The 15095-nt window shown below is 33.6% G+C and overlaps 2 protein-coding genes across 2 annotated transcripts in view; one reads left to right on the top strand and one right to left on the bottom strand.

The window, feature by feature from the left end:
• Positions 1-15095, top strand: part of LOC117781569 (neural cell adhesion molecule 2) — a 106132-nt gene that overhangs the window by 51324 nt on the left and 39713 nt on the right.
• Positions 4582-5074, bottom strand: LOC117781570. Its single transcript, XM_034618340.1, has 2 exons — positions 4900-5074; positions 4582-4846 (listed from the first exon to the last, which is right to left on the bottom strand). The coding sequence occupies exons 1-2, from the start codon at positions 5065-5067 to the stop codon at positions 4598-4600; spliced, it is 417 nt and encodes a 138-aa protein (XP_034474231.1). The 5' UTR covers positions 5068-5074; the 3' UTR covers positions 4582-4597.

Genomic DNA, 15095 nt, shown 5'->3' with positions numbered 1-15095 from the left:
ACACAAAAGCCATAGAGAACAATTTAGATATTTTCAAAAGATTTAAGCGCTTCACATGACACCGCAGGGTAAAAACATGTCATCGGTTGCCGAGTTACTTTCACATATATGTATGTATGTACATATGCATAGCTTTAGGTAAAAGATACTGACATAAAAGATACTTAGTCTGAAGACTGACAGTCTATCTAGTGCTCTACTTATATTTGTTTGCTATTTAAATAAGCATAATTCCCGTTGCAAAAAAACACACTTCTATTTAGTATGTTTTTATATACTGTTCAAGTGGAGTTGTTTCCTTTTTCCGAGTTTATGCATATTCATAGAACTAACCACAACACACATAACTACACATTATTATTACTTGTGTATCTTTGTAACTGTTTTGTTTATTTGTCTCTTTGTTTGTTTGTCTCTTACAGGTATGAAAATCCAACGACTCCGACTCCGATTCCAACTCAGATTCTCAGCTTTAACCCATCTAAGTGGCTGCAACATACAGTGGCACACAGCTTATTTGACCCACTATATTTTATTTATATATTTTGATCAATCACATACAATACATACTAAAAATTAAATAAAAATATATTGTTAAATTCTAAGTATTAATTTTAAAATCATCATTTAAATTTAATGTATACCTGCTTTTTATGAAAAGATTAATTAATTAAATATTTGTAGGATGTTAGAGCAGTGGGTCAAATAAGCTGTGAGGCACTGTACATGCATGTATTTGCATATGTGTGTGGCAGCTGTTGTAACTGGTTTGTATCTAGATACATTTTAATATATACATGTATGCATATCTGTTCATTTGTGTGTGGTTGTGTTGTGTGTACTTGAGGCCTGGCACTTGAGTGTCTTAAGTTCTGCTTTAAGTGGCAACTTTTTCTCAATTGCCGCAAGTGGTGTTGCAAGTGGTTTTCAAAGCCCCTCTGGGCCAGATACACCTGTATCTTGTGTGTATATTGAGTGTGTTTGTGTGTATATATATTTTCAGCTCCTCTGTATGGCCTTTGAGTGGTGTTATAAAGAAAATGCATTTAGGTCTGCAGAAGAGTTCAACACAACCATTCATACACACAGATGTGACCTCAATGGGTTAAGAACTAGTGTGTCAGCTCTGTGTGTGTGAGTGTGTGTAAATGCTGGTATTTTTATTTAGAGCATGTGTACACATAGTTAGCATCGCTCATAGATCGCATAAATAATTTCCAAGCATATCGCATATGCGACAGTTGAGGCATTCCGGCGTGCTTAAATTTAAGTTTTAAAAAGTTACTATAAAAAATAATAAAAATAATAAAATTATTGTAATTTTTAAATTACAAAAATTACTTATAAAAGTGAAATGCTTTAAAAGTTATTAAAAACTCAAGAAATTTTCAAAATCAATACTGTAGGCACTCATTTTATTTACAGAAAAACTCTAAAAAATTTTCAATAAATTTTTAATTAAATATTGTATTTATAAAATGCCGATACTTGAATAATAAAGAAATAATTTAAAATGAGGCATGATTTGATTGCTATTTGCCAAATTATTATTGACTTTATAATTATCCAAAATGAAATACCAGATGAGGACCAAAAATATTTTTATAATTTTAAATACTGCAACAGTCGAAGGAAAATCCGCACTTAAAATACACAAAAACAATTCGTAAATTAATATGAAAATACTGCAGTGTTATTAATATTACTTAATATGGCCACACTGATTCTTTATGGAAGCTCAGTATTTTTACATAATTATAATGAGTATAATTTGCGATTATTTTCGGTATTTCAGTCGTAAGCTGAGCTGAGAAATTTTCGCTTAAACTTTTTGGCTGCCAGCCGCAGATCTGTGTCGTAATTAACCCACTTATATGGCAGTAACTTTGGGCCAACAATCACCGCAAGTGGGCGGTGGCATCTGTGGGCATGGCTCATATACAACTACAAGCCACACGGAAAAACCTCCTACAATCCTCCGTTCCACAAACCAAAAAAGGAAAACCAAAAAAAGAAAAAAAATGAAAATCCGCTAGCGACGCGCAGAGTTTTGCACAGTTTTTAATGGGCACAGATATGTGTGTGAGGATGTGTGTGTGTGTGCGTTTCGGTTGTGCGTGTGTGTCATGTGAGGTTTTCGATGAGGGCTTTGCGTGTGGCATTGCCTTAACTGACCAGCACACAGAGAAGCACAGAAGCCGCTTCCATGGTAAATGCTTTAAAAAGCCATTTCAGCATTTTCCCCATATTTTTATTTTCTCCACTTTTTGTTGTAGTTGTTGGGATTTCCCTCCTTTGATGATGCCACAAAAAACGGTTGGATTATAAAACACTTAAACGATTTTAAGCGCAATTATGTTGGCACGAGCACGTAAACGCATCGCAACCATTGCAACGCTTTTCCTCTTTAATATTTAACATTTTCCGCTCCTGCTCCTTATTAGGTTGCCATTTAAAGTTGTCCAACAACAGCTGAGGGATCAGAGTTAGCATCAGCGACAGCAAAATTGTTCTAAATTATTTAAAAAGTAAGTTGGCCGTTGGCTATATAAAAATTGTACAAAAAAATAATCAAATCACTGGCGAGCATACTCGACCATTAGATGACGTATAAATTTAATATCCCTTTTAGCAAAATTTTAAATTTAAACAAAATTAGTCTAGACTTTTCATGAAATGAAATGAGCAACTGATTTCCATTTAATAATGTAAGACTTCAGGTTCAAAATAAGGTTGAAAGGTTTTATCTTTATAATTTATTGATAGGGTAATTTATGGAGTGCCAATACTACAAAGCTTGATGGAAGGCAGTTTGTGATTGGAAAGTTTGTTGAAGGAATTTTTAAGTAAAAAAGTTTCGCTTAACACATTCTTGACAAAAATTTAATACCCCTTGAGGGCAATTTGTGAAATTTAAACTGGAAGACCTTATGTACTCCCTTTTGAAAAGCCATTTCTCCATAAAAAATTTCGCTTTCAGAGTCGAGATCCCCTACAAATGTAACATAAAAAGAAATTATACTAAAAATTAAAATGCCCTAAAAATTTTTGTGTGTTATTATTATTATTTTTTGTAGTTAATATACCTCACTCTCCAGATGCTTTAGCTACTGAGTACAATTAACATAGCGCCACGCTCAGCTATGGCAGATAGCCCAAAACAAAAATATAAAAAATAAGACAACAACAATGAATAGTAATAATAGAAACAACAGCAAGAAGAAGAAGAAGAAAAACGGTGTGGAAATTCTAGGAATATCGGTCTGTAAACAATTAGAACGTCAGCTTACCGGAAAAAAAGTTTGCATTTCATTTATACTCGAAGGATTTTATTTAGGAAAAGTTTTGTGGATGGCAGCAGCAGAAAGTGGAGCAGAAAGAGGAGCAGATAGTGGAGCAGCATGCAATGTCCAGAGCGTTGAATACTCCTCTGTCGACGTCGACAGCGACGGCAACGTCGAGGCTTCCGTTGCAAACGCGCGCCATTGTTGCAACAATAAACTTCCGGGTTTAAATTTCACTTGTTTGTATCTGTGTGTGTGCGCTGGCAAAACAAAATGGCCGCTGCCAGTTGCACGGCTTTTGACATTAATTAGCACAAAACATGTTGAGGCAACCGGTGAAGTTTTGGCCATTTGCAGCTGCATAATGGGCAACCCGAAATGCCTTAAGCAGCTCCCCTTTTAGCCGTGTTTATTACCCCATTTAGATAACGTCCAACATCGGACGTTGCATGTCAGACAGTATTCCAGCTGATGTGGCACGAGTCGTTGATAAAATGTGTCCTCTCAGCAAAACAGACCAGACTGACATCAACTTCAATTTCAGCTTCACCTTGAGCACCTTGAGCTGCCAATGGCACTCACAGTTTGGGCCAAGTTAAGCTAAGTTTGCACTGGACATGTCTGTAAATCAACATACATGAAAATGTGCTAAGCTCAGCTAACTTTTAACCAGCTTACAAAGTTGTCTTGCCTTAAGTTGAGTACCTTTTACGAGTACACGATAAACTTGCAACACTTGTTACAGTTGAGCAGAAATTGTGCAGCAATTGAGTTGCTGCAAGTGGAAAATAATAATATTAAAAAAAAAAACAATAACTATCGATTAGCTATTTATTTGAATAAAAACAGTCAAGTAATTTAATTCATTTCAAAGTTACGAAATTTTATCATCTTGTTATTTATAAAATAAAAGTCTTATAACATTTAATCTAACTGTTAATTTAAAATCACTTTTTCTGAATTTTTCTTTAACTCCAAAAAATTTGTTTAAGTTTTTTGTTGACGTTTATTAAATAAATAAAATAAGTTAATATTTAAAATGTAATGTAAAGTGAATTGACATGTCTTATTGATTTCGATAATTAATATCTCAGGTTGAGAGACATGGAAATTCAGCTTGAATGTTTTAATTATAAGCAGATGTTTATTTTCTCTAACTGTTTTTGTTTTATTTATAAATGGTTTCATAGTAAAATTTTTAAATCATTTGTGGAATAAAATATTTTTATTTAATTTTTATTAAATAAGTTTAATATGTTTTTAAGAATTTAATAGTATTACAATTATATAATTAATATTAAAGGAAGCAAATTTTACTGTGGTACTGCAACCGAGTTACTTGGCTTTGGGAATTCCATGTTGTATTCCCGCTTTAAGGTGAATTTCAGATCTAATAGACCAGGCGTGTCATTCCGATACTTGGCCAATTTGACAAGTCGCATGGAAACATCCTTGATAAAGGCATTGGCACATTTGGCCACCAAATCCGCAGCCTGATCATCCAACGAAGCAGCTTTATCAATTTTCTGCACAAAGCGATTTAAATTCGTTTTACGTATAATCTGTAGAGTTTAGAAATTAGTTACATATGAATAATTAAATGTGTAAAACTCACATGGTATTTATTGTCCGATGAGCACATGTATTCCTTATCGCTTTCGGCCTGGTTGCTTTTACTCGATGAGCTTAGACTGCAATTGGAGGATTGACTTTCATTCTCCGAAGATACATCGCTATTATCTCTAGGTAGCTCATCAATCCAACTATCGATCCAATTACTCATTGTGCTCACTTTTGCTATATTAAATTCATCTGAAACTGTATTTGAATGTAACTTGTGCTGTAACCAATTGTGAATTACAAGCTTTACAAATTTTATAAGGACACTGAGAAATGTTGCCTACTTTTTGGTTGACAAACGGACGTTTTTTGCTACCTTTTGCGGAACTCTTTTGAATTCTTTCATTGCATTGTATGACCATTTCTGATTTTTCACACGTTTTTCACATTTCCTGCACATAACAAAGGAAAACTCTGAAGTCAATGTAATATTTCATGAGCCACAGGCGACATCTGATCGATTTAAAGGCTATTTGTATGATGTCAAAGTTAATGTCTTACGTTGACGCCCTTTGAATTACACAACGTACACACACGGAATACACTCACATACATACTTATATACTCACTCTCACAGTGCTCAGTGCAAGTTCATGTCTCTCACACAATTCAATGCGCATTTTCTGTAGACTATTCTGTGAAATTCTCACCTGTTTCCTTTAAAGTGGTTAAAAAGGGTATACTCAGTCAAGAAAAAGAGAGAAATAGATCAAATAAAATATCCAAAAAAACTTATATTTAAAGTGTGAAAAAATAATATATATCAATCTCATTTTTATTTTATTTATTTTTTATTTGATATACTTGTATTGCTACAGAAAAAAGAAAATGTATAAAAAACCGTCTTCTCTCATGATTAATTTATCTAAGCTATACTGTGTCAAAATTTCAAGTTCGCACTTCGAACGGCTTGGCGTGTACAATGGTCAGTCAGCCAGGACAAAGAGTTTTTTTTACAAACAAAATGACCTATACAATTTCTGGAAGAAGAGTAAAATTAAGATTATTAAATGAATTGCTAATTAAAAAACAAAATACCAATGCTAATTAAACTTGACTTCAAAGCATTGTATTAATATTTATTTTATATTTTAAATAAAAATATTATTTATTAAAAAATTGATATTTGTGTTTATTTTTATAAATTATCTTTAATTTTGTATGCATAAAAATATTGTATAAGCTGTGAAGCATAATCAGTAGTTCCGGGTATCTTTTCGCTGTGCTGCTTCTTTATTGCCAATTTCCTTTCATTTTGTGTGTGTCAAATAAATGTGTCGCTTATTGGAATGCACTTTGTTTGGCCAATCGCATTGATTTGCGGTCAAAAGGGATGGCAAATTTGACAGAGATTTTGTGCAGCAATTTATCGCATGTCCTTGTGACCCGTTGCTCATGCTCTTCCCTTCCATCCCTCTCTTTCTCTCCGTATGTGACTGTGACTGTAACTTTATTTAATGGCAAAAAGTTCACACTTCCTTTAGCTAGTCGTAAACTTAGTCCAGACAAGCATATGTTGTTGTTGCTGTTCCTGTTGTTGTCATTGTCATTTTGCTTGTTTTGTTGAACTTTTGTTCAAATAGAGGCGCTGTTTTTGCTGTTTGCTTTGGCCCCAGTGCTAAATATTTCAAACAAAAGCCAAACAAACAGCTGACAACTGCAACAGCAACAACAGCAACAACAACAACTACAACAATAATAAAGAGAAGGGCAACAAATGGTTAGCGGAAGGAAGCGCAACTTAAATAACGGATATTGGCTTAAATAAACAATGGCATCCATGTCTGCAACGCCATCGCATATAGCACAACTTACTCGCTTATTCCCTTTCTCTATCCTTCTCTTAACACTCAACAAAATCGCACCCTAAAAACCACCAAAAAGGGAAATATTTCCAGTCAAAAATTTAGAAAATTTACCTTATATATGCCATATGCAATATGCTCACATTTTTTTTAATAAATACTAAATCTCAATGTTGCTCCAAATTCTTGAAGTTTTACTTAAAAAATGACCCTGTACATTTTACTAAAATGATGGCTGAATTTTCAAAAGGTTTTTCTGAAATCTGAGCCCATTCAACATATAAATAAAATGTTTTTATAAATTAAAAAAAATCCATTTTCACATTATAAAAGGAGATTTATTAAATTAATAATAATAAAAATATTTTTTTTTTTTAAATAAATTTTGAGTTTTTTAATATTAGAAAGTCTTTTAATTTATAAAATAATAATTTTAGAATTTTGTCATAAATATTAAGAAAATACGTTGAAACGTACAGTATTAAACGTACCACATTATAACATGAAATGCCAAAAATAAAATAAATAAAATGAAATGTGAATAATTTTTTCGAGTGTAGTATAAACTAACTGTACTCGTATTTAAGCCCTCTCGCTGGCAAAGTGTGCCGGCGATAAGCAGCATTTAAGCGGAAGTCGACGCCATTTTCATCGCCTGTGCTTCTGCTTCTGCCTCCGCCTTTACCTCGCTTGTGGTTTACACCGTGAAGTTGGCTGCACACCAGCGTTGCATTTTGCATAGCGTTGCCACACTGTTGTTCTTATTGTTATTGCAAACTGTGGTTGCCAGCCGCGCAACAGCTGTGTTTTGTCAAGTTCTTCGTGCGCTTTAATTGTTTGTTAATTAGCGTAGTTTGCGTTCAACCACGCCCCCTCAAAATGGCGGCTTTATTTCGTCGTTTTCATGCTCGGTGTTTTTGTTTACCGTTTTCATTTTATTTATATATTTTTTACGTTGCTTTTCTCTCGTTAGCCTTACAATTTTTGGTATGTCACGAATATGGCTAATTGCTGATGTATGTGAGACCCCTGACATGCCATTGATGGAATTTAACAACTGTGCAAATATTTGACAAACGGCTGACAGGCTGTCAACGAACTCGAACGAGGACCAAACCAGCCGCCAAATCGTTCATTGACGCGTGAGCGTGTGAAAATTGACTGGCTGGAGATGCCCATTCAACATGAAGCTATCACCTATACGAGGGGCTTAAAAGGAGTTCGAATTGTATTTTATTATACAAGTAACTAAAAATGAGAGTTTGAAATCACCAAGAAACATCAAACAAAAACCGGCTGCCAAAAAAATGTATGGATTTAAATGTTAAGATAAAAGCTCCATCAAAAAAGTAACGAGTAGCAAAATAACTTGCAACGAGCATTTAAGTAAAGCAATTCTCAACAACACTTTAAGATATTAAAGAAGTTTGAAAATCAGAAAATCAGAAACTAACGAGAGCTTACAATGACTACTACTGAAGTAAGGACGCTTCTATAAAGTAACGAGAATTTACAATGTATGAATTTACAAGAATTTAAGGTGAACTTAGAACGGGTATTTTAAAATAACAAAATCTAACAAACGAGCTAGAGAAACTAGGATGATAGAAAGTAACGAGAACTAAATTATTAAAAGCGAGTTGCTGTGTAATACAACAGGTAGTTTCAGTATTAAATAATAACATAGTATAAACCAGATAACGCTTTAAATTTTGTAAAGTAACGAGTATTAACAACTAGTAAAACTAGCGAGTAACGAATTAACATCAATCAAACTAAACAACTATAAAAGCATTCTCACCTTTGACTGTAAGAAAGTATTCAGAACTAAATAAATAAATACCTAACTAACTAAGTAACAGCGAGTTAAGGTTGCGAGTAAAAAATTTTTAGATATATGCATGAAATGTAATGACAACGAGTTAAATGTGTTGAAATATAATAATGGCTTGTAGGCAGCTGTCGTTTATTGCAAAGTAAGCTATGTTTAATACTGCCCTCGCAAGCGAACATGTCTGTATGAGTTTGTACGCTTTTTATATATGTGTCAACGATGTGGCAGCCAGCAGAGCATTCATATTATTTTCACACCTAACGACTGACAGTGTGGAAGAACGACGACGACAAATGTCAGCGGCAATATTTGCACTGCACTACAAAAACAAGAACAAGCAGTGACAACTGCGAGTTTAGAGAAAAATATGCACAACTGACACTAAAAGGATAAGCGCATTAAGGCATTTACTTTGCAATGCGAATCAGGAATCGGAGGGGATGAGAAAGCGCATTAATGCCTTTAAAGTCGACTCGCCGCATTTGCCACTCGATGGTTGTGCCTCTGGGCAGTCGTTGTTGCAGTTGCAACAGCTACATGTGGCAACATTGAAACGCGTTGCAAGCTAGACAAACAAGCCACATGTTCTCTCTCTCTCTCTCTCTTTTTGGTTGTTGTACACGACACAAAAGCGCAACCAACAAACAGCAGCAACAGCTCCGAGCAATGCTCGACAATTGCAACCACTGACAAAGGATACATGCAACACAGCGTGTAGTAGCAGGATGGCAAGAGGGAAGGGTGAAGGCGACACTGGTTGCACTTTGCTCCCACTTAATCCTGGCCATTGTGCTTTGTCCTTATTATTATGCCCATTCGGCATTGTCTTGGCCTAATGTTGTTGACTCAAAGTTATTCCTTCTCTCCCCTTTAGCCACTTCATATTCCAAGCATTCCAAGTAGTTCATCCATTCCATTTCCATTCATTCCCATTCCCATTGCCAAGCATTCCATAAAAGAACACTTTTATGCTTTATCAGCGGCGATGCCAGAGCCAAAATTTGTTTGTTGAGTTGTTATTGTTGCTGTCGTTGGTAGCCCAGTAACCCAAAGGATACACAGGCTTATGGGTTGTGACAATGTATGTCAATCCATATAAACAGAACTCACTTATTTTGACTTGTAAGGTAGCTAAGTCAAAGGTTTGACCAATTTCAAAAACTCATAACTTTGCCAAAACTGGAATGTCATTTTATTCATTATTTGGCATTTTAATTCGTTCTGCATTTAAATTTAATTAAATTTAAAAAAAATATATTTTCCCCTAGATTCTACTATAAATTAATTTCGATGCTAAGGGTCCCCCCTTTGATATTTTGAAAATTGAAAATTTTTAATCTCACGTTTTTATTTTTAATCAACTCCTTGTATCATAATTAGTATAAAACAACACTCTAAACTTGATTCTGAGACCTTTCATTTTTTTGTAAAATATCATGTGAAATTGAACCAAAATTTTGACTTGTAAAGTGGCAAAATCCGCAGTCTGACCAACTTCAAACTGTCATAACTTGATCAAAACTGAACCGATTTTCAAACGATATGTCATTTTGATCATGATTTGGCATCTAAATTCATTCTGTATTCAAATTTTGTTCATTTAGAAAATTTAATTATTTTCGAACAAGATTCGATTTTGAAGCTAAGGGTCCCCCATTTGAAATTTCGAAAATTCAAAATTTTAAATCTAAAGTTTTCACTTTTATATGGCAATTAGTATAAAACAACACTTAAAACTTGATTGTGAGACATTTCATTTTCTTATTAATAATCATGTCAAATTGTAAAAAAATTTCGTCCTGTAAAGTTGCTAGATCAAAAGTTCGACACAATTCAAACTGTCAATCAGAACTGTACCGATTTTTAAGCGGAATATCGAACATTTGTAAAGATACGGCTGCTGGGCAATCAACAGTCGAGCAACTAGACTGCAGCCCTTAAGTTGTTGTCGCTGTTGTTGCTGTCTATGTGCTGGGGCTGTCGAGGGGGTAGTTCTGCCTGTCCATTAGGGGCAGGACAGGCCAGGACGGGGGTTGGAGTAAGTGTGCTGGTTAAGCCGCGCGTGTGTTAAGGTTACACACTTTGTTTTGTTCATCTGCTTTAGAAGACATCGCGACCAGACGGCGCCAATCGGCGCCAGACGCATCCCCCTTGATTGTCCTTTAACAGTTTGCCGCATTTACAAACATCTTTTTTGGCAACTGTTTCGGGTAAATCGATAAACGTACTATGAAATCATATTGCCAAAATTAAACTACACTTTAAGATAGCATTGCAAAAAGTGTGTGTGAACTTGTCGCATGACGTCAAAGCATCCTTGGAAAGTTACACCAAGATCAAGTCGCAAAGTTATCAGAGTTTTACAACAAGACCAGAATATAATCTTTTATAACTTTGTCAAATCTTAATTGATTTTCACGTGAAATGACAGTTTGAGCATGACATGTTACTAAATAAATTTTGCATGAAATAATAATACATTTTTAAAAGTAATTTGTTCTCTTACATTTTTTTAACGTGCGCTATTTACATAATAGTTTTTCGAATTTAAAGCAGCCGAGCTTAATAAAATTCTGCTGTATAAATTTGTAAAAAACACCAATTTTTAACTAAACTACGTTTTTTTTAATTTAAATATTACCATTTATAATTATTATTGGCACAAAAGCATTTGGGTTGACATTCTGTTCTTCAAATTTAATGTTAGTTTCTAAAATAAACTGAAGTTTATATTTTCCGCACTTAATTCAATGTTTAAATAGCCCTAATTAATATTTATTTTGCACTCTCTCTTTGATAAAAGTCATTTTAATTTATATGCAATGCACACACCACATAAATTGGCCTAAATGAAAACAAATTAAATTATAAATAATGCGAGTGCATTTTGTAAGTTGAGGTTGAGTTTGAGACTTTTAATGAATGAGCTCGCAATCAACTGGATACTCAATCAATTGGCACACAAACCAAAACTAATTATGTTCCTGCAAAAATTGAATGCCAATAAATCAATTCATTATAGCCGCAACCAGCAAACCCACATGCCACATGCCACCAAAACATGAGGTTGCCTCCTCCTCCTCCTTCTTCTGCTCCTGCTGCTACTCATTATGTTGCCACATCTTCAGCTTCAGCTTTGACTTGCCATTGCTTTACTTATTTTTCTAGGTCATGTGCTGAGGAGCCAGCGAGAAAATGTTTACTCTGTAAACTAGCAAAACACTTAAATGGGTCTGATAGAATTGTGGAAAAGTTTGTGACAGCGAAAAATGATTGTGGAGCTTAATCTCAAAATATAATTTATACCAAAATAAATAATAATAATTTTTAAATCTTGTAATTATTTCTAATATTATTTAAAACAAATTCCCAATAATAAATAAATTAACTTTAAGTTGTGAAATAACACTTTTAATTTATTTTAAAATAAAAGTTATAGATTATGAGTATTTTTTAGAAATATTTTAAATTGAGTGTACTATATTGAAATGAATAAACAAAATATTTTAAAAAATTTGATATATAGTATATACTTTTTTATTGATTTATTTGCGAAGTCGTTGTATTAATGAAAAACTTATGAACATAATTTAAAAAATAAAAAATTTTTATTAAAGATAAATGAAAGACTGAACGAAATTATTGATGTTATAATTATAATTCTGCAATTTTTAAAAAAGAATAGTCGTAATAAATGTAAAAACTAAGTCATATTTCTGAATTTTTTTTTTTAATAATGTTTTTTTAATTTGGTAGTTGTATTCAAGGGTATATGTTAGTCTAACACTGTCAAAGTCGCTTAGTTGTTTTTTATACACTTCTTTGCTAGCCATTTTGGGCAGACAAATGGCGACGCAGTTTTGTGGCGCCACCAGACGATGGCTGCAACCACCGCCAACGTCACCGCCGACTTCAACGCCACCGTCAGTCGCCAGTCACTAACAATTTTTACTGCAACCATTTCCTAGCCGGCAAATAAATTCAGCGACTGCTTAGTCTCAGTATTTTTCCCCTAGATTCCCTTCCCTGGACTTTATATTGATTTTGTGCCGCGTTGCACATTAAAGCACTAAAAGAACTGGCGAAAGTTTTGTGGCTCTGACATCTGTAGTTGGATGAGGACTTTTCGACCTGTCAGATCCATCAGCTGCTGTCAGTTTGATGCGACCCCCTCCTATCTATCATAACTTGAATGGTTGGCATCATATTACATGGCTAACAGAAAAAAAACTTACTCTTAGGCTGTGTTTTCTTTCGTGTTGGATAAACTTTTTTCATTAGGCTCCACTTTCTGTGTTTGTTTTCAATTTTTGTTCCTCATTTTTTGAAAAGAAAATTATGCTTCTAAAGCTTTACTATATATTTGTAAAATTGTGGTAGACTGTCGAAAAATGTGAAACTTTACTTGTAAAAAAAAGTAATTTGATCTGTCAAATAAAGTAAAAAGTTCTTAACGTAACCAAGACAAGCTATGATAAAAATAAATTTCAATAAGTTGACATTTACTGCATTTTATTGATTAATATGTCAAATATGTTAAATAATAAAACAAATAATTTGTTTCTAATAAAAAAAAATCTATTCTAAGATTGTGTGAAGAAAATTAAATTTTTGATAACTCTATGCTGCACAAAATATTATAAAAAATTCGAAATGTAAACTACCAAAATAAAATCAACATATTGAATTGACACTTAGAAAACATAATATAAAATCGTTGTCTCCTTGAATGTTATAAAAAGTTAAGTTTAATTAAGTAAAGTTAATTAATTGTTTGGCAGCTTATAGAAAATTGATAGCTTCAAAAATATTTAAGCAATGTTTGAGAATTTATTTATTTGATGTCCAGTGAATTTTCCATAATTTGCAAAATATTGTATTTTATTTTAACGTAAAAATCTCATTTTGTTTTCATCTCTCCGAATTCATATTGATTGCTAGAAGCAGATAAAAAAATAAACCTCAAAGTCTCAGTTTGTCTAACGAGCAGTTAAAATCAGGCTAATGATTATCTTCCTTTGAAAAGCAGTTGCCTTTTTGAGCTCATATGGCATTGATTGAAATCTATAATCTGAAAATAGACATACTGATTCACTCATTGACTCACTTCACTCGGTTTGATTCATTTGCTTTGGCTTCCATTTTTATAGCTACTTGAGTTGGTTATTGATAGACTGTGTGTGTGTGTGTGTAAGTGTGTGTGCATGTTGCAGAATCCTTTCATTTTGTGGTACATTAGACATGCCAGCGGCTTGATTGATGTCAATCACATTTCCTTTGTGATAAATTCGCAGCCACAGCGCATTCGAGTTGAATTAGCTGCAATTAAAAAGTAATGTGCAACGCCAAGAGGCAGACATAGTTTGTGCCACAAGCACACACAAATACACACACACACACAGACTCTGATTGATGGCAAGACAATATGCTGCTGTTGCCTGTGGCAATTACTCGTAATAAGTGGAGCAGTAGTTGTTTGGCCCACGGGTCGTATGCGTGCCATGCTTAAACAGTTTACACAGCCATTTACCAGTTGCCAGTTACCAGAAACCAGTTAACATTTAGTTAGTTTTGAGCCTGTTGGCAACATTTTCAATTTGCCAAGGGACAGAAAGAGTGCACTGCAAAAAATACCACTTACCTGGATGCCAAGAATATAATTTTAATATTTTCTTTTGTTATTTAAAATTAAAACTTTTGAAGAGCGTCACATAAGATCTAAAAAACTTTAGTTCTTACAATTCAGATGTTTTCTGTAGCTATAAGGATTTTTAGGATATCGAAAATAGATTGTTTTTCACAAATAGAATTTTGAGATATTTTTTTTTTTTCTGTGTACAGGATGCAAGAAAGTTGCTCGCTTTTCAGGCGACCCAAAAATATATAATGAGTTAATTTGACGCCAAGGGTTCTCTCAACTCTCCCCCTCTCTCTGTGCCTTTCTCTGGGTTGAGCCACAAGGACATCTTTGTGGCACGCTAAATGCTTTTCGCAAAAGCAATTTCAATTAGTGAGCCGCCCAGGGGGGCACGTTAGAAAAGAGTAAACAGGGGATGTGGGATGTGGGTGAAGGATGGAGGGTATTGCTTATGCAAAACTTGTCGAAAATGTCGCCATAAACTGAAAATTTAATCACAAACTCGCGCATTTGCACACAGTTGAATGCAAAATGCGACACACACATACATTTCAACACACACAAACAGCTGTCAGGCAGATTCATGCAAATGTTTTGTGGCAAATGCCACACAAAAGTGCACGAAAATTAAGTTGTCCTCCAAGTACAGTGTGCAGCAAAAATTATAACTTTTATAATTAATTTTATTATTAAACTTTTTTAATCTTAAAAATTTTTTAATTAAAAAAAGACACATTGAACTTTTTTTACTTAACTACATGAAAAAATGTAAATAAGTTCAAAAATGGTTAAATCAAAAAAAAAGGACACTTTTAAAAATGAAAACAATATTTTGTATTTAATTTTATATCGGATTTCTGCTCTGATGATTTATTTGTGCAGAAAATTATAATTTCTACGACTAATTTAAAAAA

Source organism: Drosophila innubila (genome assembly GCF_004354385.1).
Source record: "Drosophila innubila isolate TH190305 chromosome 2L unlocalized genomic scaffold, UK_Dinn_1.0 4_B_2L, whole genome shotgun sequence".
Classification (NCBI taxonomy): domain Eukaryota; kingdom Metazoa; phylum Arthropoda; class Insecta; order Diptera; family Drosophilidae; genus Drosophila; species Drosophila innubila.
This window is presented reverse-complemented; position numbering and strand designations above follow the sequence as displayed.

What these genes read in the sequence shown, in the direction of transcription:
- LOC117781570 (XM_034618340.1), bottom strand. Translation starts at nt 5,067, where the DNA reads ATGAGTAATTGGATCGATAGTTGGATTGATGAGCTACCTAGAGATAAT. An exon ending in CATCGGACAATAAATACCAT is followed by an intron (nt 4,847 to 4,899) that starts GTGAGTTTTACA and finishes TAAACTCTACAG; the next exon opens with ATTATACGTAAAACGAATTT.